Source organism: Prionailurus viverrinus, chromosome B3, assembly GCF_022837055.1.
Source record: "Prionailurus viverrinus isolate Anna chromosome B3, UM_Priviv_1.0, whole genome shotgun sequence".
NCBI classification, from domain to species: Eukaryota; Metazoa; Chordata; class Mammalia; order Carnivora; family Felidae; genus Prionailurus; species Prionailurus viverrinus.
In genome coordinates, this window is record NC_062566.1 from 116,814,617 (window position 1) to 116,840,477 (window position 25,861).

At 42.1% G+C, this 25,861-nt stretch overlaps 1 protein-coding gene across 4 annotated transcripts in view; it reads left to right on the forward strand.

Annotated features, from left to right (window-relative positions):
• The window catches only part of GPATCH2L (G-patch domain containing 2 like), a 57,478-nt gene extending 35,257 nt beyond the window's left edge, over positions 1-22,221 (forward strand). For all 4 annotated transcript variants that reach the window (XM_047862026.1, XM_047862028.1, XM_047862025.1 and 1 more), the window contains 2 exons: positions 10,462-10,556; positions 17,220-22,221. In XM_047862026.1, coding sequence (XP_047717982.1) covers positions 10,462-10,556; positions 17,220-17,380 — 256 coding nt within the window. In that variant the 3' untranslated portion in view covers positions 17,381-22,221. The remainder of the gene's footprint in view (positions 1-10,461; positions 10,557-17,219) is intronic.
• The last annotated feature ends 3,640 nt before the right edge of the window (positions 22,222-25,861 follow it).

A 25,861-nucleotide genomic window follows, 5' to 3' on the forward strand; every position in this document is an offset into this window, starting at 1 on the left:
CCACCAACTACCAGACCTTCTATTGGAGAAGTGGCGTTTCAGTGGAAAAAGTCTTTTGAAAAGAGAGACCCTCACAAATGGTGTTACTAGAAATGTGGAAAATTGTGGGACGATTAATAAACTACTTCCATAAGGCCCTCTCTTCAGTAGCACGCTGTTTGTCCGTCGTCCATTCCTTCAGCACTTGCTGACTGCCTCCTGGGCCCCAGGCCCTTTGTGTAGGCACCACCCTCAGGAGCTTACATTCTCTTGAGAAAGGTGTGGAGATTGATAGCTACAGCGTGGAACGCCAAATGTGTAAAAGATGTGTGCCAGAATGCCAGGAAGCACAGAAGAGAGGCTTCTAAGAGGCTGATGGGGGGTTTCTTAGAGGTGGTGATCCTCAAGCTTGAAAGACCAAGATTTCAGTCCATAGAAAAGCAGTCCTTCAGCTTTTTGTCTTCATACCAACGGAATCATGGCTGTGGCTACTCTTTGGGAAGACTCTGACTAGCACCGTATTGTGTCCGATGCAGAAAGAGGATTCTTTGCCGTCCTCCCTCTACGTCTGTTACCTAGACCCCGTGCCATGCTGTGCTGAGATCAGTATCCATGCATTTATCACTCAGGTCTCCTGTTGCCTCTGAAGCCTCATCCTGGCTGGAGTGGGTGTCAGTTTTTTGTCTCTTTGTGTATCTCATTATCCACATCGTTGTCTTGGTTCTCTTGCTGGTGGTGCTGGGGGCCAGACTTGGAAACATAAGGCAGTCTGGGCTGTGCTTCCGGTGTAGTCTGCTGTAGAGAAATATTGCTTATTGCTTTAGACCATTGCTGAAAACAAGGTGAGAGGGTCTGGACAATGCCAGCTTATCCTTGTCCTTCTAGGTGTCATTCCCAGGACACTGGAAGTAAAGTGAGTTGCATTGTTTGGGGCAGGGGAAGACATTTTTTAAACTTACATTCACTATCTGATCCTTAAAAAAATGGTTTTTTGTTTTAAATTGTACATAGAAGAATCCAACAGCACATAATTTTGTTTATATGTGTTACATACATAAAGAGTGTGCAGATCTTTTACTCGTGAGGGTGCCTAGTTCGTAAAGTTTGGCAACCATGGCTCTGTGGGAAATGGCTAGCACAAGTGACCTCTAAGCAATTTTTAGAAAATGTGGGTGATGAAATCCTGAGCCCTCAGGGCATCCTCTCACTCCCTTGAAGTTGGGGGTGGGGAGGAGTTCCCTGCCCAGCAAGGGGTCAGTTGAGAAGGAGCCATCTAGCTCCAGTGTGGCTGAAGGATGAGATGGGATCCAGAACTGGATGGTCAGCTTTGTACAGCGTGGACACCATTTAATAAAGCCTGGAGTCTAGGAAGGAATGTTAAAAGAGTGTTGGTGGCAGGGAAGAGGCAGGTGAATGACTGTATTAAAAACTGTTTCGAATGGAAATTTTATCTTTTTCTTGTTCCATTTTATTTGTAGTAGGAAAAGATTTCTTTCAAAGCGTCTGGGCAGCCCTGGGAATTTCACACCCATCATTAGAACGATTTGTGTGTGTGTGTGTGGTGACTATGTTATCATTAATGGTATAATTTTATTTTGCGAAGAGAGAAGTGTTTCCTGTTTTATCACAGCTTTCCCCGAGGAGGGCTGGTGTATTAATTTGCTGTATTGCCTCCTGGCTGTTCCCAGGCTGTTTTTCCTCTTCATCATGGAATTTTTAATGGCCCTGGTGCCTCTTGGGAAGCATGTGAGGAAGAGTTCCTCAGGGAGTGCTTCCCTTTTTTCACATGCCTATAATTACTCTCCTTTAAGAGCACAAAGAGTTTGATAATCATGCCTGAACTGTGAAGGTTTCCTCTTGTCGGGTTACTGAGCTGAGGCTGCTTCCTGCCTGGACATTGCCTGTTCTACTCTCCCACACACTCAACTGTGAGAGAGTGAGGACCCCTCAGTCACCCCCTCACTGCTGGCACTATTCAGCTCTGGTTCTCAGAGTGAGGCTTGGGGGCCACTGGGAGGCCATGACCTCAGGTACTCTCTTGTTTAGTATTTCATTGCTATAAACAAGGAAATAATGGGACTGTGATTTTAAGAGAACACTACTGATGTGTCATTTTAATACAGCCCAGATGGTAGGCAGGCACAGTTGTTGGGCAAGGGAGTCTTTGTGGTCTTTGTACCACCTAATAGATCTGTGGGTTATGAGGTTTTCAGAAATACCACCCTAGAAATAATTAAATTTGGTGGTTTTCAACCCTGACTGCACTTTTGAATCACCTGAGAAGCTTTAAAAAATATATCCATGTTGAGCCCCACCCCAGAGATGCTGATTTAACAGATCTGGGGTGAGGTCCAGGCACTGGCATTATTTAAAGTTCCCAGGTGACCCTAATCCGTGGCCTGAGTTACAAATTATTGCCCTACCTGCAAATGGTTTTATGACTAGTGCTTTGTAATTTGCTTAACAGGAAATCCCATTTCGTAATTGTGATTTGGTGTTGCATGCCTGATTCCTCAGGGGAGGTAGGACGCTGGACTTGTCTTCCCTTGGAGAACTGCCGAGGTGAAGAACAGGGTGTCAGGGCCTAGCATGGTGCCCAGCACGTTGTGACTCACCGTCGGGGGGACTTGCTGGGCAGGTGTTCGGCTTGTTGGCAGGGTTCACGGAAGAAATTTGTCAACCCACTGTCTTGGATTGGTTGTTTTGGTCACTAGTATTGGGATGTTGCGTTAAAGTAGTGATACTTGTTATCGGTGGTAGGGATTGCTGCAGCTCCAACAGCAGATGGTGTGATTGGTGTTCTGGTGGAGGCAGCGGTATTGCTGTCAAGGACACGGTTCTAGAATGGTAATAAGGAGCGAGTGCTGGAGGCAGCTTTTCCCAAAATGAGAGATTTATTGATCAGGAAAGATAGCTTTTCTTCCATTATTGCTGTAGAAAACCATAACTAGAACTTATCAGTTGTTAGATCTGTCTGTGTGATGCACAAGTCCTCCGTTGTAGTTTTTGAGTGTCTTGTGACAGTTCTCAGTTTTCTCCAACTGTCCTGACCTTTCCTCTGTTGGGGGTGGCGATTTGATGATGTATCACCGCTTCCATTTATCCTTCTTTTAAGTTTCTGATCTCATATTAGTGGGAGTCCTGGCAGTCCCAGGTAAGAATCTTAGCTTTACCTGGGCAAATGACTTAACCCCCCTCTCCCTCAATTTCCTCATCTTTAAAATGGAAATATCAATTTTTATGGGGCTAGTGGGGATCAAAATGAAACAATATATTTGTTTAGCATACTGGTAGCTAATATTACTTTTGTTACATGGTTACTACTCCTCCCCTGTCTTTAGGATAGTTGCAGTTTTATAAACTTTGAGTCTGCTTCCAGAGTCATTTGCTAATGAGATGTCGTACAGATCCTTGAGGTGCTTAAATGGCTTAAATGGACTATAAGAGGAGGCATTTGGACAGTGTTTGGGTAAAAAAGAGACCTTTCTGCCCATTAGAGAGTTGAAATATGATAGGCTCTGCTCATTGTAATTCATTTTATCTGTTTCACAAACGTTACGATCTGCATATCAGAGTTGTGTGCCCAGCTGGCTGTGCCACTTGACAAGGAGTTTCAAAGAGCAAGAAGAAGACTCAATTCACGCTGTTAATTTTGACCTTTGGAGCCACAGTAAACAGCCTCGGGTTTTACCTCAGGGCTTAGGGGAAAGAACCTTTTATTAGTCCTCTATCTGCTAGGGATGCTGTGACGCACAGCGGCCCTTGCCCATCTCTTTAGTGCCTGAGTTGTGGCCAGGTGTGAGGAAATGTTTCTGCTGTGATATTGTCCAGAAAGCTGCCCAGCCCTACTGGAGCTTCCCGTCGTAGAGTACACAACTCTTGAATCTTTTGTCCTTTACCAGATGGTCTTGTCGACAGCACCCTCAGCCGGCTGGCATCTTACTGCCTAAGTGGAGTGACGAAAAGCATTTTCCCTCTCTGGCCACTGTAACAGACCCAACTTTCCAATTGATGCACAGCTTTTCTGCTCCTGTGGATGGCATGAAACCACTCCAGGATATGCCAACCTTGGCCCAGGCCGGGGAAGGAGAGTACATGGAATTTTCAGGTGCCAGTGAGCACTTCGTTACGGACTGTCAAGGGTTAGGTTTGAGTGAAAACACTATTGGAAATGCTGGGATCTCATCCTGTTAGAGAAGCCTCTTCTGTGCCCTCTCATTGTGAAGTGGTTTTCTGTCCCTAACTGCTGCTCGTGTCAGGCCCGGACCCTTTCCTGTGCGCAAATCTGAGAAGACGGTTCCTACTGAGTGCTTCGTCAATGTCAGTTAACCCCGAAGATGAAATCACATGTGAGGAAGGGGCTTCTTCATTTCTCTAGATTGGATCCTCTTTTCCTTCCTTTTACCCTAGCACTTTGTTCTTGGATTACAGCTCAGTGTCTGGCATCTGTTCATTCTTTACGCATCGGCCTTCCTCACTGCGTCCTGAGTGCCCGGCGGACGGGCCCTCGGCTCAGTCATCTTGTGTGTACCCTCTCCACATTCAGCAGAGTGCTTTACACAGGGTAGGCCTCCATAAATTTTTGTTAAAAATAATTGAGGGGAATAGATTAGTAATTAAGGAGAATAATTGGAATATATGATGTATATGACCTTTGGTCCTTAGAAATATCAATAATTTTTTTTTCTTGATGTTACTTGTTTGTATGTGTTTAAGAAAAAAATACAGCGAATAAATACCTTTTCACAATAAATCTTATTTTTATTTCCCATATTTAAAAAGTGAACTTTTCAGTGATTTTTAAATGAGTGATTTTTGAAGGTGAACTATTTCTTAAATTAACTTGCCATTGGCAGGTAGACTGTTTTCTCTCCTCAGAAGCGACTCTAAACATCTTTGTTCTAAATCTAAAGCAGCCACTTCAGTTATTTTTTGCCAACATTGGTTCTATTAAACATGCATGTATTTCTCAAAGTAATTTTTTTTCCCCTAAAAGTACATTCCTGCCCCAGGGACATAGTGATCTGCCCAGTTTCCTAAGTAACACTGCAGCTTGAACGGCTCACCTGATCTTTCAGTTACCTGAACTAAAAAGTAAAATAGAAATGTTGTGTTTATGTGTGGATATACAGAATGCTCTTTCAATTAATTGCTAATGTTCAGCATTCACCTTCACATTTATGAAATGAATTTAGTTGCTTTTCCTGAAGTAAGGATTTTTAAAGAGTGTGTTTCTTTTCATACTCACCACCCCCCCTCCCCCATCAGTTCTTTTTGGCAAATGCTGCTGAATGTGATGTTTTTAGGGGAAGCACTCTTGCTGTGGAAGGATCCCGCCCCAAGAATGTGGAGGCCCCGATCAGATGAAACAGAACGAGCATAGCTGGTCTTTTCTTTAGGTTAATTGCTCGTATACTGGGGGACAGCAGTTTTATTTAAATTACTATTCATTTCATCATTCTGTTATTAAGTTAAATTTTTAGATCTCTTTTATTGACTAAGTTGGCTTTGGGAATTTGGCATATATATGTATTTTTTTAACTCAGTAATTTTCACAGCAGATAGAAGCTTATCAGAATTACCTGAGGAGAAATTTCAGACTAAGCATATTACGGATTCTTCTCCCACCCCAGCATGGTGGGACATGCATATTTTGTATAAATCTTCTTATGTGATTCTGATAACCATTGCCGATCCAATGGAGAAGAAGGTTTAAATTTTAACCTGGTAGAAATTTTAGCTTAACTGATACGTATTCTTTTTGCCCCCTGCATAATTGAAAGGTCCCTCCCCTACATACAGTACACGATTTGCAACAAAGAAACACCTGTGTAGTGCTCTTGACAGAGAGTTAAAAAAAATCTAGTTAAATCTTCCACCCTTTCTACCTACAATGGGGGGGCTCTCTTTCCCTGTCCTTTGAGAGACCTCGATTGTATATGTTGTCTCTTTTCAGTTTCTATCTTGTGAGAGTAGACAGAGAAACTGAGTAACACAAAGAAGCAACACGTTGAAAAGAAAGGGGGCCAGAAAGGAGTTAAATACTCTTAAATGAAAGTGAGTATGGGAGGAAGTCCATTTTTTTTCTCCCCTTTCCTTGATTCTCTAGGTCTCCTGTTTTCTGATATGGAATTATTTGGGACGGTTCCAAAATTGGAACTGCCTCTTCAATAGGAAGCGGTGGCTGCTCATTGCACACCTCCATGCTTGGGTCCCCAAATGTAACACAGGGGCCCTCCCGGCCCCCAACGCGGATTGCTCTCCACTCCTGAACAGGGCTGCCCTCGTGTTCGAAATGTGCTAGACAGTGTGGCAGGCTCTGTTTCCTGTCTCTCTTAAATCCTCTTGTGCCGAGCACCCAGCTTCCTCTGTGCTTTCCCCAGGCTCTGGGTTTCCAGGTTCCTGGGTCCTCTTCCCTTTTTGTCCTCCAAGGTTCCTCCCAGGCAGATGGAGCCCTCAAAGGGGAAAATAGATTTTCCCAAGCTGTAAACTCTGCCATTACTAGTGTTCAGTTAAAACCAAAGAGAAGGAAAATGTCTTACTGTCCTTTATAATAATTTGACTGTCTCCCTTCTTCCTTTCCCAGACCTTTACCAGGAAGGGACGTAAGGAGAGACATATATCCCTTCTGTACTCAGACCTAAGATGTGATGTTATTCAACTTCTGAAATAGCTCTCCAGCCTGGAAATTGTCTTTAAGAGAAATGTGTTAAGAGGGAGGGAGCATTAAACTGTGTTTTAGGCATGAACATGGCTTCTCTTTATCCCTGCCTCAGTTTCTCTGTTATCTAGTTCTGTAACTAGAAAAGCTGTGTGGCTGGAAATAGGGCCAGGCTACAAGGTCCTTTAGGGAAGAGACTGCCTCTTTTCACCACCTCAGTAAAAACAGTGAACAATAAAAGAAGCAAAAAAACCCTCCTGAATAGAAAGGAAATAGTCTGTGTAACGATACATACTTTTACAACAAAATAAGGTGATTGACTTCATCAACTTTATTACCTGGGTCCCTTAGAAAGCCTTAGGTTCTTTCCTAAGTTACCACAGAGGAATTTACAAAATTTGAAGGATTTAGAATGTTCGAGGTAATAATTAAGAATGGGAATGGGGTGATAGAAGTCGATCATTTACCACAGAGACAGGTAACAGGCTGGAGGCTTAGCAGTAAGGGAGCATTTAATGTAGGGCCAGTTGACCCTAAAGCCCTTACCATCACTGAGCAAGGAAAGAGTGGGGGTCAGAGAACCATGGCCCAGAGGGACAGGGCCTCGTAAGGATCACCTGAGTCTGTGAGGCCACAGCAGCCCCCTAAGGACACTGCAGGATGTAGCGCAGTATAATAATCTGTATGCGCAGTAATAGGTAAGTGATACTTATTTTTATTTTACTAAAATAAGCATTTAAAAAAGCACCATATTTCTGCTTAAAATCATTGAAAGTATAAATATTTTGGTATATCAGTGATTCCATCTTTTTATTCCCAAATGTGTCAGTTCTTGAAAATGTGAGATAAATGTCACTGACTCGGTCAATTAAGGGGTGATAATATGGGCCCTTACCCATCTTACTGACATATATCAAACATGCAAAGCTGTGAAAATGATGAACGGTGTATATATAAAAGGCAGTACTTATTTAGTTCAGCCCAAGTTGATACTCTGAGAATTAATATCTTTAAACCCTTTTGAGGGGTGCCTGGGTGGCTCAGTCAGTTAAAGCGTCCAACTCTTGATCTCTGCTCAGGTCATGATCTCTTGGTTCATGAGATCGAGCCTGCGTCAGGCTCTGCACTGACAGCGTGGAGTCTGCTTGGGATCTCCTCTCCCCCTCTCCCTGACTCGTGCTCACTCTCTTTCTCTCTCAAAATAAATAAACCTTAAAAAAAAAACCAAAAAACCTTTTGAGTGCTTACACTTTGCATTTTGCATCTGTCTCATAAAATTCGGCACTTTGTAAACACTGACCTTGAAGAAATAATGTTTTGTGGGTTTTGTTTTAGTTTGTTTGCAAAGGTTTTTAAACTAAGCTTTCTAATGAAGGATAGTGAAGTCACATTGAAATAACCTGTATCCGGATCCAGACACGGAACGTTACCAAAAAGAACCCCAGAAACTCCTGGTGCTTTGTCTAGTCACTATCCCTCCTCCCTTCCACTCCATAGCTCAAGGGTGACCACTGTCCTGACATCTAACAGCATAGCTTAGTTTGAAGAAAGGATGTTAACATCTAATCTAAAAAGTTTTGGAGAGTCTTTAATGAGCTTGAGGTAAAGAAGAAAACATGAATATATACCGTTACTCTTTCTTTATGTGACTCGTCTGTCTGAAGTACTTCAAGAGAAGCATGCTTAGATTAGAGCAAAGTGGAAAATTTGAGTCTGGATCTGCATGTACTCAAGTACCTCATCTGTGGAAAAGATGGAAGCCATATTCTGTACATTCCTGTATTTTGATAAAAGACAAAACTTTGTCAGGCCACTCTCTTTTCTGCCTGTGGCTTTGACTTCAAAGGGAATTCCCACCTTTCTCTGTAGATGGAAGGCCAGTCTACCTTTGGTATTCTGCCATCTATGTTTCTTATTATTAATCAACATGCTGATTTATTCCCAGGACTTTGGTAAGGTATGGAAAATGAATTGTTCTCTCTGCTTTACACATTTGTATTCACATTTCACTTTGGGGGCTCTTTAACTCTTCATGGGATACTTAAAAGTTAGCTCTTTTTCCATTTAGAAGAGAGTGATCGATGAAAAGTGACTTAGATGGAATATTCCAAAATACGGGCTTTATACTATAAATCTCTGCCTGTTGTAATGTTCTTTGCATTCTGAAAATCTTATGATTTCAGTTAAAGTCTTATCTTTTTTTGTTTATAAATTGAATTGATTCTTAAGCTTTTGCGTTTAGAGAAAAGAACGTATATACTTGCATGCTTTTTAAACTGTGGAAGTTGCCAGATTAGGGGCCCTCTGAATAGGAAAATTTGTCCATTCAACAGTTGTCTTAGTACTTTGTTAACTAGGTGCTCTTAGATTTGACGGAGGTTCTAGTCTTAAGACTGATAAAGTATATAAGCCAATTTGACAATAAATTATATTCATAAAAAAAAAAAAAAAGACTGATAAAGCCATGAAGGATGCCTGGGTGGCTCAGTCAGTTTAGCGTCTGACTCTTGATTTCTGCTCAGATCATGATCTCCTGGTTCGTGGGATCGAGCCCTACATCAGTCTCTGCACTGACAGCATGGGGCTTGCTTGGGATATTCTCTCTCTCTCTCTCTCTCTCTCTCTGCCCTTCCCCAGCACATGTGCACACACTCTCAAAATAAATAAATAAACGTTAAAAAAAAAAGACTATTAAGCCATGATACTTGATCCCCAGCTGGGACTACCAATTAAGAGTTCATCTGGTATAATTTTACTAGATTCCTTTTTATATGTTATATACTCTGGCTATTTTTTAAAAATTGTGGTAAAACATACATAACAGAATTTGCAGTTTGAACCACTTTTAAGTGTACAATTAACTGGTTTCTAGAACTTTTATTCATTAGTATCAGTTCTAGTCAACAGATATTTAATGGCCATCAGCTAGGTGCCTTGTGCTGAGGTTAGTAGATCAGTGGAAAATTATGAAAGGAGTATAAATATGGTCCCTGTTCTCAAGGAGATTAAGCCTCATTAGTGAAACAAGATATATGTATACCAGTTAAATAATGATTCATGGTCAGTAAGGCCTCGAATGTTCAAGGAAAGCTTTGTGTAAAGGTGAGAATCAACTTGGTCCTTCATCGGGTAGGGTCTGTCTAGTTTGAGAGGAAGGAGGAAGTGGGCAACTAAAATCGCAGGCCAGCTGTTTCAGCGTTCAATCCATTGTCTTTCATACAATCTTTTGCTTTTTTCCAGCAGTGAAGCACTCACTGTTTTGTTTTTAAGTTAAGCTGACTATTCTGATGAGGGAATATGTTATTAGCAAGAAATTAATATTTAAAAAAATCACAGAAATCAAACTTACCTAACTTGTGATACAGACACTTAAAATCCAGAATTATAATGATAGAAGGGTTAAAATCCCTATTAAAATTCTGTGCAAATATCTGTGTTCATGCAGCATTAAACTTTTCAGTATATTACCACTTGGGAGTAGGTATTTCATTAGTGAGTTTAGAACAATTGCAGTTATAGTTTTTATGAAAAATAATTGTACAAAAATCAGCATGCAATGAAACACATTTATTGAAATTAATCTTGAGTGTCTGCTATTCTGAAATTAGGTAAAAAGTTTAGAATGGGTATAGATTGTGCATAAAAAATGAGTTATGGTTAATCCTGAATAATCTTGTACTTGACAGTTGATGACAAAGGATGGTACCTGTCTTGTTAGTGTATGTCTGTAATGGGTCAGGGATTTTATCTGGGCCGAACATAATGTCTTACAATAAGAATAACAAAGTAAAAACAGTGTTTTTTCTTTCTCACATCTGCAGACAGGCAAACATACACTTGGGACCCCCATGTTCACGTGACATCAAGAGGAAACGGAAACCTGTGGCCACAGCATCTCTGTCTAGCCCAAATGCAGGTAACTGTATGTAGTTATCATTTCTTGAGCACCGGTTGCGTGTCAGGCGCTAAATTATGTTTTTATATACCTTTTCATCTAACCTTTATAATAAGGTAGGTCATTTTATTCCCATTTTGTATGGGAAAATGAGAACGTGAGAAAGTAATTTGCCCAAGGTCATGTACATGGTAAGAATTCAAACCCAGCTCTCTCCAACCTAGAAGTCTGTGCTTTTTCACTGTGTCCTGTGGCTTTCTTGAGTTTGAATCCCACCCAGTATTCCACTGGATCAGCAATCTTTAGTCATCTGTGCTTTTGTTCTACCACAGACAAGGAAGTTAGGTCTGTGTTAATGAAAATCCAGATAGGATGGTGGTTTAGTCAGTAGTCAGGGAGCCACATGGATTTATTTACTTTCTTTTTTTTTTTTTTTTTTTTAATTTTTTGTTTTTTTCAACATTTATTTATTTTTGGGACAGAGAGAGACAGAGCATGAACGGGGGAGAGGCAGAGAGAGAGGGAGACACAGAATCAGAAACAGGCTCCAGGCTCTGAGCCATCAGCCCAGAGCCCAACGCGGGGCTCGAACTCACGGACCGCAAGATCGTGACCTGGCTGAAGTCGGACGCTTAACCGACTGCGCCACCCAGGCGCCCCTATTTACTTTCTTATTTGGTTCACAGTACAGTGCATTCTCACTGTTCTTATTTGTAGTAGAGTGCTAATACTTTCCTATCTGTGGAATTTCTACTTAAAAACTATTTTTAGGGGCACCTGGGTAGGTCAAGTCGGTTGAGCGTCCGGCTCTTGATTTCAGCTCAGGTCATGATCTCACGGTCGTGGAATCGAGCTCCGTGTCCAGCGCAGAGCCTGCTGGGATTCTCTGTCTCCTTCTACCTCTCTCCCCCACTCACATGCTCTCTCCCGCTCTAAAAAAACAGCTTTCAAGTTAAAACCTGTTCATTTTCGGGGCAAAACCAGTTGACTAGAAACTGAAATAGTGGTTCTCTTTGGTGAGCAGTAGTGACCAGGAGAGGACATGAAGAAGTCTTCTAGGAAAGGCTGTATGTCATCAGCTAGGTAGGGTTACATGAATATATACATATGTAAAACTTCATTGAGCTGTACATTAATGATTTATGTACTTTACCTATGTTGTTCTTAAAAAAGGGGGAATGACTATTATTTATATCAGAGAGAATATCGGATAACTCCAATTTTTCTTTGGAGTTAATAGAAAGTAGTTAAACATAGTTGGTAATCAGGAAATTTTTGTGTTATTTCAATACAGTTTAGGATGAATTGCTCTGGGTAAAAAGATCATATCTATTTGTAGGATCTGTCAGAAATACCTGCAGTTATTTTCTTGATGATGGTGAATTCACCCTGAGGGAATTGAGTATATCATAGATTATTTTATTTTCTTTTTTTTTTTTTTAAATTTTTTTTTTTTCAACGTTTATTTATTTTTGGGACAGAGAGAGACAGAGCATGAACGGGGGAGGGGCAGAGAGAGAGGGAGACACAGAATCGGAAGCTGGCTCCAGGCTCTGAGCCATCAGCCCAGAGCCTGACGCGGGGCTCGAACTCACGGACCGCGAGATCGTGACCTGGCTGAAGTCGGACGCTTAACCGACTGCGCCACCCAGGCGCCCCGATTATTTTATTTTCTTCAGAAAATACTACATATTATATAGATCAGAGCAGTTGATAGCTGAGTAAAGAGTAAGCCTCAGAAAGATGGGGAACTCTGTCCTCCCCACCCCCCCCCCTTAGTAAGTTTCAGTATACATTGAAATTGACTTTCAGCTTCTGTTTGAGGTGGCTACTGGACAATCTTATCACAGATCTGGTAATTATAATAATTTTTTCCAGTGATTTCTACGTGGCCATGCCCTGAGCTGATTACTTTCCATGCATTATTTCACTTAATCTTTGCAACAACTTATAAGGTAGATGCTGTTTGTATTCCCAATTTACACATGAGCACATTGAGGCTTACAGAAGTTAAATCACTTCCCCGAGGTCACATGGGTGATAAATTGCAGTGCCAAGGTCAAACCGGTTTCCCTAGGACTCTCGAGCTGCCTTCTTACACACTTCAGGTGTTCCGTGTTATATAAGGTAGAATTGGTTCCAAACAGTGACTGTATAAAAACCCACCCAGATCCTCATTCACTCTATGGTATTGAAAACATTAAAACAGTCTCCCCTTTTTATCTTTTTTTTCCTCCTTAATATCTAGCTTCTATTTTTAGGTTTTAATTGTTCATAAGACAAGAACTGTTGAGAAGAGTTTAAAATCCTTGTTCCGTACTCAAATCAGGAAAGGTACTGGGAGGTATTGAATAAGACTTGGAGCATTAAACATTTCTCCTACTGAGCTCAACCCCTCCTCTCACTTGTTGACTAAGGTCTGCTTCACTGAACATTTTTTTTTTTTTTTTCTATCCACAACCCGAGTGCCCCATGGAGGTGAAGGACATAGCCCGAGCCCGCACCATCAGTCAGTAGAACAAATGGGCTTGCTCTGCCTAACATCGGGCCATCTCGGATTCCACCTCTTTTATAGAAATGAGTGATGAAGAGAGGTGCGTTCCGCTTTGCCGCTGTATTAATACACATCAGGGGCCAGCTCCTGGCACTAAATCACGCTACTGCATACATCTGTTATCGGACTCTTCACCAGTGTGATGAACAAGACTGCAGATAGAGGCTTCCTTGTGTCATTCTTTATAGGATTTTCCTAAAAGAATAAATAGCTCAGATCTCTGCCAACACTCTCCCCTGTCACTGTGATGAATTCAGCTTCTTTCTTAAACATGCAGCCACAAATCTTTTTCCTTTTCCCCTCCCCCACTGGTAGAAAGTTTTGAGTTGAGATTGACTGAATTTAAAGGTATTAATAAGGCTAGAGAGGTGAAGAGCGGAAGGGAGTAGCTTGTCTTGTCTTTTTATATTAATACTAAGAAAAACCAGGGGAAAAGGCCTTTCCATTAGGTCGTTAAATACATCTTGAAAGTGTAGCACCTTTATTTTCTTCTTTTTATGTCCACTTCCCTTCTCTTTATGACTTTATAACATACACAGGTGTCTGGCACACAGAGCCACCTTTGGAGTTTAGCGAGAAACTGTGTAAACTGGCTTCTGTTTCAATAGCACCGGAACAGGGAAGACCCAGTAAGTCTGTCCCTCGTGTTCAAGTGAATTTGCTGGATATGCTCTTAAAGAATGTAACTGGAAAAGAAAAAATGGGTTATTTTCTCTGAGGTTCAAGATCTTAAGTAGTTATAAGAAAACGTAAGGAACACAGCTGAAAACTAGGTTTCATTTCTATAAGATGATTTTCTTCATTAGAATGATAGAATGGAGGCTTTGGTGTACAAATCCTATTCCTTCAAAAATTAAACACCTGGCTTCGGGTAAAGGAGAGTTGGGGGGTGGTATGATGCTGTATTCAGAGCCCTGACTGTGTTGGCCATCCCCAAAGCCTCTTCTGACCTTCCTGTCTCTGGGACCAGATATGTGTCCTTAGAGCATCAGTTGGAAGGGTACTCAGCATTTCCAAATACCAGGCCATTGATGCTAGAGACACATTTGCAAGGGCAGGAGTTTCTGTCTGGTCTGCTCACTTCTGTACTCCTGGCATCTAAAATAATACTCTGCCCGGAGAATGGTCTCACTAGATAGTTTTCATGTGAATAAGTGAGTACAATCTTAAAGTTGAAACAGAGTTATTCTGAAAATTACTCTGACCCTGTGACTGGATTCAGTAGTTCCACTGTAAGTTGGCCTTGTCCCAGGAGTCATAGGGCAGATTCTTATCGCCCCTTTTTGTTTTTGTTTTTTTTCTTACTGCCCCTTTTTAAAGTTTAAATGGTTTTTAAAGTTAAAAATGTTTTTTAGTAAATATTGAATGGCTATGAAAGAAGATTTGTAGAAGATCTGTAAGGTGTAAAGGAAAACAATATAGCAAATATCCACGTGCCTACCATCCACTTTAAGAAAAAGACCACCACCTTTAAAGTCTTCTTCTCACTGTCCTTGGAGGTCACCATTGTCCTGATGTGGTTTTTTGTTATATTAATAAGTGTTTTTTAAAAATCATTTGTCATTCTTTGGGGTTTGTTTTCAAATTGCTTTAACAGACATATGTTCTTTAAGCAATATATTGTCTAGTTAGCATGTTTTAGAAGCTTGTGTTAATGGAATGTCCTCTTTTATACGTTACAAGTTTCACCCAGTTGTATTTGAGATTCGCTCACGTTTTGTCCTGCCAAAATCCTTTTTTTTCCTGCCGTATGTACGGTATTCCGTTGTATGAATATGGTGAGTATACTACAATTAAACATTCCTAATGGACATTTGGATTATATCCCATTTTATGCTATTGTGAAAAATACTGCATTGTTCTCTGGGAGAACATGTGCCAAAGTGTCCCTGGGCCACTTCACACTCCTTAGGATGGCTGTATCAGGGAACAGGGAACAACAAATGTTGGGAAAGAGGTGAAGAAATTGGAATCTTGTGCATTAACGGAGGGTATGTAAAATAGTGTAGCCACTGCGGAGCCCTGTGGTGGTTCCTCAAAATTGTAAACGTAAAACTGCCATGTGATCCAGCAATTCTGCTTCTAAGTGTATACTCAAAAGAATTGAATGCATGGATTCAAACAGATAATTGGACACCCGTGTTCATAGCAACATTATGCACAGTAGTCAAAAAGTGGAAACAACCCAAATCGATAAATGTATAAATCGATAAACAACATGTGGTGTATACACACAGTGGAATATTATTTGGCCTTGACAAGGAAGGAAATTCCGACATGCTACCGCATGAATGAAGACATAACGCTAGGAGCGCCTGGGCGGCTCAGTCGGTTAAGCATCCGACTTTGGCTCAGGTCATAACTTCACGGTCTGTGAGTTTGAGCCCTGCACCGAGCTCTGTGCTGACAGCTCGGAGCCTGGAGCCTGCTTCGGATTCTGTGTCTCCCTCTCTCTCTCTGCCCCTCCCCCAGTCGCTTGCTCTCTCTCTCTCTCGAAAATGAGCATTAAAAACAAAAAGACATAATGCTAAGTGAAATCAGTCAGACATAAAAAGATAAATACTATATGATTTCAGTTATATGAGGTACCTAGTATGGTCGAGTATTTAGAAACAAAGTAGAATCATGGTTGCCAAGGACTGGGGAAAGAGGAGAATAGGAGTTACTATGTAATAGGATAGCATTTCCATTTGGGATAGTGAAGAAGCTCAGGAGTGGGATGGTGGTGATGGTTGTGCAGCATCGTGAACGTACCTGATGCCTCTGAACTGTACACTTGAAATTTGTTAACGTGGGAAATTTTATGTTATGTGTATTTTACCGTAATAAAAAATACAGAGCAAAAAGCCAGTTTTCCTAGGATAAGAGGTGTTTTCCCACTGCGGCTGAATACCATATAGTAACGTTAGATTAAGTTTCGTGAAATTTATTTTCAGCTAAATATGAGTGAGTGAGCATGTTTTGTGTGTGCATGTGCATGTGTGTGTAAGAGAGACACAGAGACAGATTGGGGTTGTGGTGTCAAACGTATTTCTTACTGCTATGGGTGAGGTTCCAAAATGTTTGAAATCTGTGTCATAGAATAATAGCCTGCCGTGAGAAATTCATGTTTGAATATGTATGTGGGTGTGCATGTAAAGCTAAAATAAATTCTTGGGTTCACTCTTATATATATTACTCCTTTTCGTTAGAAAAAAATACCGGTCTTGGCCTACTAAGTTGATTTGGTGACCCACAATTTGAAAATTACTGTTCTGGTTACATTCCTAGGAGATGAATTATTGAGTGACAAGGTAAAAACAAACATTTTCTAGATTTTGCTGTGTTTTAGTGTATATCCGTTCACTCTGAACAGAGTGGGTGTGATGGTGGTTTGTACCACTCTGCTTGGGCATTTGGAAATGTGAGGACACTGTTTGGTCATCACAGTGACTGAGGAGTGCTTTTGGCATTCAGCGGATGAGGTCCAGAGTGGAAGTGCCCTAAAGTATACAGGGCAGCCCTGCACAAGCAACGATTGTCGTGTCCAGAATATCTTCGGTGTCCTTGTCGAAAAACACTGGGCCTGACTGTGTAGTTTTTCTACCGTTTTTCTTTTTGTATGCTATTTATTGGTAACACTGTATTATTGGAGGCATGGGCCGTAACAAGCCTGGGGCCTGAAGTCCGGAATCAGAGTTTGAATCTTGCTACTTAACCAGCTCTCTTGTGTCCCTGAACAATGTATCTGCTTATCTCTCTGCCTCAGTTTTTTGATCCAGAAAATGGAGATGACAATACCTACTTCCAAGGGTTTGCCTTAGAAAATAAGATTATGGTTGTAGAGTATTTACAAGCTCATAAGTGCTCAATAAATGATAATTACTACATTATGAATTTGTACTGCTGTATTTATTTGTTCAGTTAAACCCATTTTCTCAGGTAGAGACATACTTATCTTACTTAAATCTTGCCTTATTATTATTATTTTTTTTTTTTTGGAAAGGAAAAAGAGAAACCTTATGTGGCCACTTGGGTTAATAGAGTATAAAATAAAAGGATTCAGAGAAATTTGCCTTGAAGTGTCTCTTATTCTAATTTGTCTCCCCTTGATCTTTTCTTCCTTATTTTTATTGTAACCACCTTCCCAGTTCACGTGGATGTAGTGGAGCCAACCACACCAGCATCGCAGGTCCAGAAATCTCCAAACCCTGAGTGGTTGGTCAGGACCTCTGCCGCAGAGAAAGCTACTGACTCCGCTGCAGCTACGTTTTTTAAAATGCCACCAGAAAAGAGCCCTGGATACAGCTAGAGGGCAGGAGCCCACCCACCGGGAGCCGCTGGGTGTCGTGCAACGCATCCTAGACGTGGTGTCGCAGAGCCTTGCATATCGCAGTTGACATTCCCAGTCCTTTTACCGCCAGGATGACCCCTCTTCAGACAAAGCAGTGGACTCTTTCTCTTAGAAAATCATGTTGTGCAAATCTGGTTTAAAAAAAAAAAATTAGTAAAGTATTGCAGCAGCAGTTTAAAACAGAAAAAAAAAAAGTCATCCTCTGCTATTTGTTACATTGCTGTCATTGTCCCAACAGTTACCTGCAGCCCCGTTTACAGAGCTGTTGCTTTTTGCAGGTATGTCTCTTTCCTTGAAAAACTAGTAACTGCTTTTGCATCCTTTTTGTGTAGAGCTTTTAATATCATTTGAGGAAGTCCCAAATTGGTAGCCAGTTCTAGACAGATTCAAACACTGAGTTAAGACCGGTGTGTGGAATTGCGTTTGCAGAGACAAGGTTTGCCTTTGAGCCTGGTCTTGATTCACTGATCGTGCCAATAAGCTAAATCCATCAAGTTCTCATTTCGGAGCCTCAGAGGAGACCCCAGCGGCCTGGACAGCGGGAACTTCTTCCAGTTTTCTAAATGGCCTAATGGGATCTCCAGCAGATGCATTTGTACTTGGCCTCGTCTCCAAAGTTGGTGTTCTCCTGCAAGAGGATGTCTGTATTCATGATGTAATGAAGAAAATGGTTTAGTTGTTCAACAAACTTAAAATAGTCAGTGGATTGTGTCTTAATACTTCATGTCACAGTGTAAGCCTTTATGTACTAAATGGGAATTTTATTGTTAGTTTATAGGTCAGTAACCTGCAGCAGAAATTCATACTCTGTTATAATAATGGCTTCTTGGGGCCGTACTTTGGGGAGAAAAATGTCTTTTTGACACGCCTTTATACTTGGCGTGTTTATGACGGCTCAGCTGCGTGTGGAGTTATGTATACAGCCATGCCTGGAGTTGGATGCCGCTTTGTCAGAATGAGGAATAAGTGACTGCCTGGAACCGCTGGGGAAAAGCCACCCTTTCTAAAAAAGTATTATCAAGAGTGTCTGTCATTCAGAGGACTGGTTGACAGCGCGTTCTTTTTTGTACAAATTGAGTACATTTACTCTGAAATGTACAGAAACTGTTTTCAAAGTGCCCACTGCTCTGGAACATTCCAGAGGAACTCCCAGCCCCGCGCCTGGATATTTTCTGTGCTTGAATAGGTGCTGAGTGTCAGGACAGAGCCTCCTTTTCATGAAACGCAGTTGTCCCTTCTCCTCACACAGAATGTGAGGGTGGGCTGCTCTATCACGTTCCCTTTAAAAATGGTAGTCCTCTCCAGTGCCAAGTCCAGGGTTTCCTTGTTGATGGGTGGGTGTGAGTCTAGTTGGAAAGGGGGACTTGAAGGTAATTTACGTAGCCCTTTTCTGTAACGGAGAACGGAGAACATGTCAGCTGTAACAAGGGGTATGGTGGAGGGAGGGGCAGGTGGAGATTGTGAGGTGAGGGAGTGGCGTGAATGCCAACCCAGCATCTCTGGGAGCCACCCCTGGTTCTCATGCAGTAGTGAGTGTACTTCCCTTCCCTGGGGCCTGTAGCCGTGGCAGTATAAGAGATAAAGTGCCTGTTGAATATGAAATGGCACTACCAAGTTGTTTTAGTGACGAAGGTTGGCTTGATTGTCCTGTGTGCATTCAAACCTAGTCCCCGTCGTGTCCTGAGACAAATCTCTAATGTAATTAGTTGGATTTAAGGGAGAAATCCATGGATGTAATTTTACTTTCTTTGCACTAAGCTCTGGCTGTTGTAGAGACGGGTCCTGTCATCATAGCCTATTCAGACTTCCACAGTTCAGGGCGAGTCTTATGGCCTAGCAGTTCTCCTTTGTACCTGTGATTACAAATAATTTACATAGACAACTTTATTTACATTTTAAACATCTGTGTGATGTAAGGGTAGGTGACTGCTGCCATTTTTCAGAGACCAGAAATAAAGTTTAGCACCTTGCCCAGAAATCACATAATCAAGCCAAAACTGAAATCCCAGATTTTTGGACTTCCTCTGCCCTGGGTTATAATCTTTTGTTTTTCATTGATAGGCCTGAGTGACTCGGAGACCCATAATTTTGAAACAGTGTGTCATGAACGTTTGTCATCTTTCTTGGGCATGCTTTTCTACATATTTTGAGTACCTTCAACAGGGATTACCCCCAAATGCCATATCTACCTATAAGTGGGGAAGAAAATTAGTTGCCTAAAAAATAGCCATGAATACTTTGCAACACAGGGTTGTCAGCTGTGCTCCTCATTTTAGGCTGCTGCATGAGCATGCTTACAGAATTATTAACCAACTTACTTTGCTTCTTTTCTGTATGAGTCAATTCCAGAGGAGTAACCTTAGAATGGGGTGTTTTTTGAATCTTAAATTTTAAATTTCTTTTTTATATGGCCAAGTGTATGATGTCATACACCGAGAAAAGTCTGTTACTTTTCAACAAAAGATGTAATTTTACGATCAGGTTTTGTAGTCTGTTGAAAAAACTCTCATAGCATGACTTCCTTTGGGGATAATCATTGAGCTCACATGCATTTGATCTACTCAAAACTAGTAACTGAAGCTGAGTTGCACAGTTCTTGCTTATTTCAGGGTTCTGATTTATCCTAGCCGGCTATACAGCCTGCCTGTCTGAATCCTAACCTGTATTTTCCATGGTGGGCACAAGTCAAGACATTATCTACTTGCATGAGCATCATTCATAAAAATTAGTTTTGCTTATGAATTTAAGGGAATTGGAGGTTATTTTTCATTTTAAGGGAACAGGTTCATTTGCATCAACTCTTGTGTTACTTTTTGGTAAGAACTGTGCAGAATAGGGAATTAGCGGTTTCCGTGGTGCCAAGTTTGGGAGGGGCAGGGTGTGGTCTCTATTGAGCGGTGTATGCTTAATAGGGCACATTTAACCTTGAATTCTTTTGAAATCAAATGCAGTTGAAAATATCAGACGACATTGTTTTGCTGGGCTGTGAAACAGGCTGCGAACAAGGCCATTTTGGCAGTAAAGTGACCAAAAGCTGAAATAAAACTTCTTAATCTGTGATGCTTGTGGCATCCTTTGCTAAGTCAAGCTCCACACTGAGGACAGGTAATTAAACTACTTAGGAATCCCACATAGATGGCTCTGATCTGTCCCTGTATTTTGGAATCAGAGACATGGTCTAGACCCACAGCATCGGAGGTTGTCGAGCTGCAGAGGAGCAGAGTCACCACAGAGGTCACTTAGAGTGGAACAGGTTACGGTGTCAGGAGGAAGGAGGTAGGCTGGCAGTGTCATTGCTGGTGTGACGGCTACTCCACTTTGGCTCTAAGGCTCCTGGTGATGTTTGATTTCATTTCTGGTCTTCTCTCTATTTTGACTTCATTCCTCTGGTCAGAGCCACATGCTTTTTGTTTCCTGAGGCGAAGACTATGTAAAAATCTTAGCATTACGAGCCACATTCAGTGTTCCCTAAGTCTGGTGAAATTCAGCCGAGCTGGCGTGAGAACGGACTGGCCTACTCTAGCAGCTGTGGATACAGTCTAGCTGGGGGCAGAGTTTACAGGGTGTGTCATGATTCATGTGGTGGCCGGAGGGATAGTAAAAGCAGTTTGCCCCTGGTGTCAGCTGTTACCTTTGTTAATACTTGAGCTGTCTCACTTGTTGGTATTTGCTTATCTCCCGCACCGGCCACGCCAGCTGGTGTAGTTACTGATGGTGGCGGCAGTCAGGATGGGCTCTTACCCCATCAAGCAACAGTACTGAGGGAGTTGTTGGGTTTTGCCAATGCACTAAACGCAAGGTGGCCCGGAGAGGCTTTCACCTACATTAAGATCCCAAAAGAGATGAATGTCAAATGCCTGAAAACAGCAATGTGGAATAGACACAAGGAAAATGAATGATGCTGCTGAAGCGTATGGATCTGTAAGGTTTTTAGCAAGCCCAGCAAAACAAACTTCTGGCCAAAAGAAATTTTCCCGCCACTGCACATAGGTGTGTTAAGCACTTGGGGAAATTGCCAAGTTTTCGGAACGTAAGCTTTCCAAGCACAGTATTGAAGAATGAGGCAGATCCTGAAGATGTTCACCGGGGAAAACAATCTTGGGAAGGTTCAGAAGTAAGAAGGCATGACGAAGAGAAGGAGACATGCTTAGAGCAGAGGTGCTGGGGCCTGTAGACGGACAGCAGCAGCACGTCCTTGCCCCAACCACACATACTGGACCAGAAATGGAGGGTGGGTTGGGCAGTCTTACAAGCCCTCCGGGGGACTCTGGTGCACGCTGACATTTGTGAACCACAGGCTTTGCATAGTTAAATGTTTTAAGATGTTGGTGTCCCCCTAAGCTGTAAGGTGCACTTACATTTCTCTCCACAAGTATAGACGTGTTTTGTATATGATTCTTTGCAGAAATTGTTAATGTCTTTATTTCCCATACTTTTTCCCTGAAGCTCCTAAAAAATCTCCTGGAAATATTGGGAAAGGATGATGGGGAGAAAAATGTCATCAAGGCCATATTTAGATGGATGGAAACAACCTTTCACGTGGGTTAAAATATAACTGAATTTTCAGTCTGTGCGTGATAGTCATTTTTCACAACAGACAGCAAAACATTTGTGTAACGTACGGCCGCCTATGATTTCATGATACTTGTTCATTGCATCTTAATTTCCTGGGAAAGTGTTATGTCTTTTCCGGCATAATAATGACGAAGTCTTTAGAGTGTGGCTCACAAAAATGAAATAATTGGCGGAAGAGACCATCCTGAGTACATAGTGTTGTGGAATAAATCCTCGTTGAGTTATTGGTGATCTTTTGCTAGAACTTAATCACACCCTATTGTCTTTGTGTTACATTTCAATGATTCTGCAGAGGCTGGTGACCAGCAGCAACAGAATGTTGTATATTTTTGTGTTGTCTGACTCAAGGATTCAGCATTTCCGAATACGGTACTCGAGTCCTAAAGCTTTGAAATGAAATTGCGACCGTTTCTTTCTTTGGGTTTTATTTGCACAAATAAGGCTAGGCTGTAATTTATTACTAAAGCCTGCGAGCCCAAGATTTTCTCTGGGAATATGTGTGGCCAATGAGGACTTCTCTGGTATCATGTCCTCAGGTACTCACGTCGTCTTGTGCCCAGGTGTGACTTTATAAAGGTGATTAAGTGAGGGCACAGGCCTGTGTCACCGAAAGAAAAGCTTAATGTTACAGTTCCCCTAGAAATAAGGCATGGCTTGCCCTGCAGGGCCACAGGAGGACAACCGGGTTTGGTCAAGAGGCAGAAGATGGGAGCAAGCAGTAGGTTTAGGCCAGAGCCTCTGTTGGGGTTTCCACTATGAAGGCGGGGCAGGGCAGGGGGAACAGTTTGGAAATGGCTAGTTTGAATAATTCTGGGGCCTTTGGACCATAGTATAGACTCTGGTTGCCTGGTACCTGGCCCTGGGGTGATTGCTTCCTGGAGTGGAACAGGCCAGATGGAGGGGGTATGGCTCCATCGTACCTGCTTAGTTTGCACATCAAAAGCGTGCTGCTGGCTGATTCCTTTGCTGTCTTCTGAGAATCAGCCAGCCCTGGGAGAGGCAGTGTTTCCCTAGCCAGAAAGGGTTTTTAATCTGTTAAAACATTGTAATATACAGAAAATTAAAAAAAAAACAACAACAGGATTAGCCCACATGTTTAAGCTGTTGAGTTCTCCTTTCAATTTTTTCAGTCTTTTAAAACACCATGTGATTTTCCTCTTCGATCTTGAAAACCAGTTAAAAATACCTCTGACCAAAAATGTTGGTGTTACTAGATAGTATCAAGGTATGGGAATATAAAAAGAAGGTTTTCAAGATGTAAATTATGAGAAGTAATGTTTTCTTTCGCCGGAAGTGAGTTCTGACCCTTGGAGATCCCTCATTCAAATGTTTTTAATTGAGAAAGAGGAAACATCAGAGAACTTACAGATGGTTGTGGTGGCTTTGACTTAAATCAACCCCTTTCACTGTGTGTAGACCCTGCATCTTGCCCCTCCCAGTGGGCCGTGTATCCCTTCATGAACAATTGTCATGATTGTGCGGACTCCTGCCACCCCAAAACCATGGCGACATTTAAAATTGCTCTCGATATTTATCCCACTCCTCTTGTCAGTAGCTATTGCAAACTGCGGCCATTTCAAACTCTGCTTACCCCCACCTTCTCTCAAGTTCAGCGGCCAATCTCCCCCATCCCCTAGCAGGTAACAGGCCATTAGACAGGAGTCCCCGGTCGCACACCCCTTACGTACACCCTTCCTCACCTCCTTCTTGCAAGTGCCTGTCATACCTAAGACAGATTCCTTCTCCTCTGTGCCTTGGTTCCCTCTCCTTTGATCAGATGCCTTGCTCAGTCTAACTATAGCTTCTCACTCCTGGCACGTAGAGCTTTGCATTTGAACATGTTTTAAAGATTCCTTCTTCAAACAAAAATACCTTTCTCAGCCCTTTGAACCCCTTGGCTACCAAAAATACTGCCCTCACTCGCACTTCCTGTTCATTAATTCTCAGTCCACTGAAGCGGTAGTTTTTAACCCTGGCTGCACATTAAGACCACCTGGGGAGATTTTTAAAAATCTTAATTCCCCCAACTGAACCACAGAAAAATCACATCAGAATGGGGAGGCGGGACAGGCTTCATTCTTTTTAAAGCAATGGTGCAGGTGGGGCTGAGAACCACCATACCAAAACCTGGCTGCTACACTCACCGCCATTAAAACTTTTTGCTGGGTTCACCAGTGATTTCCAGTTGTCAAAATTCAGTCCTTTGATTGATCATTATGATGTCATACTGTACAGTGACTTCCATTGTGGAATTGTCCCTGTTCTGACCCTGCTTTCTCCTGATTTTTCCCCTACTTCTTTGCTTTCTCAATCTCCACAGGTGGGAGGATGGGTGGGTGGGTCAGTCCAACACAGACCGGATGTCCCTGTCCTCCCTTTTGATATTTCAGTTAACACCCGTGGGCTCACGCGCCCCTTTGCCATACCACCTAATGCACTGACTTAAAGCACGGGCATAGAGTGAAGCATTTCATTAATAATTGGTGTAGACTCACAGGAAAGTGTGCTCAAGGTCTCTGCTCCTTCCTTTGTTTCTCTTTGTCCCTACTCCAGGCCCACATAGGTAGGAAGGTTGCTAATCACATTTGTCAGGTTCTAAGATTCATAAGACCCCTATTTCCTCTTGGTGTTGCCATTCGTGAAAAGTCAGGCTGGAACTCTGGTCCCTCTTCTGTTTTCTCCTCTCCAGGGTCTTGGACCAGTAAGGAGGCCTGGGCCCACTTCTACATACAAGGAGGCTACCCCCACCTAGTGCTTTCAGTTTTTTTACTTTCTGCTTCTGGTAAGAGTTTAGTTTGGGCATGAGACGGACTCATTTCCTCACCGATGTTTGACCTTCGGTACCACGTTGGATCTTGGGGTTTCAGGCCCTAGCCCTACTCCTAGTAAAGTGGAACTCGATTTTCTACTTTATTGCCGTCACTGCATACTGCCTCGGAAACTATATGTAGGGGTTCCACCCTCATCAGAAGGGATCCTGTGTGTTCCTGGCTTCTTTGAATCAGTAGTTTCTGATTCGAAATCTGGGATGAGGGATCTGATTAGTACTCATGTGCCTATCTATCCTAGCTGCAGGAAGTGAGGATGAGTTATCTGGAATGTGTAGCTTCTGTTGGGGTTGGATGAATTCCTCAAACAGGAGGGTAGTTCAGATGCTGGACAGCTGATAAGAATAACAAAGGTCTACTCGGGCCATTGTCCTATTTACTGATTCAAAAAACATGTATTCAGCACTCAGTAAGCCAGCCTTCCTCAGGGATCTTGTGGGGAAGATGGCTGCTACAAAACAGGATAGTCCCAGGGTCCTTAGATATACTCTGCTTGAAACCAGTCTGACCCTTTCCAGAGCCCCTAATAATATGATGATGATGATGGTAATAATGACTATTTACTGAGTGATTATTATATGCCATTTGTCAACAGCATCTCAATCTTTAACAACTCTAAGGTAGGTAAATTTATGTCAGTTTTAAAGCCATGAAATAATACATGCAGTCATAGATTAACTTGCTCAAAGTCACATAGCTAATATTCAAGCCAGCATTCACACTCCGTCTTTTTGGTGCTAGACTTTCTGTTCCCAGCAACACTATCTGCTGCCTCTTTTCACAATGTAAATGAACTATTGGTGGCCACGTATATGTGAAATAAACTATGTGCCACTGGTCCCAGGGCTGGGTGTCTCGTGACACCCTTTTATTCCATTTACCTGTTGCTCCTGGTGAGCTGTTTATCAAAGCAACCGTGAATGGGCTCCTGTGCCTACATCATTGAAAGAAGATAGGCAATTTCTGTGGCATCTTCTTTTTTTTTTTTTTAATTTTTTTTTCAACGTTTATTTATTTTTGGGACAGAGAGAGACAG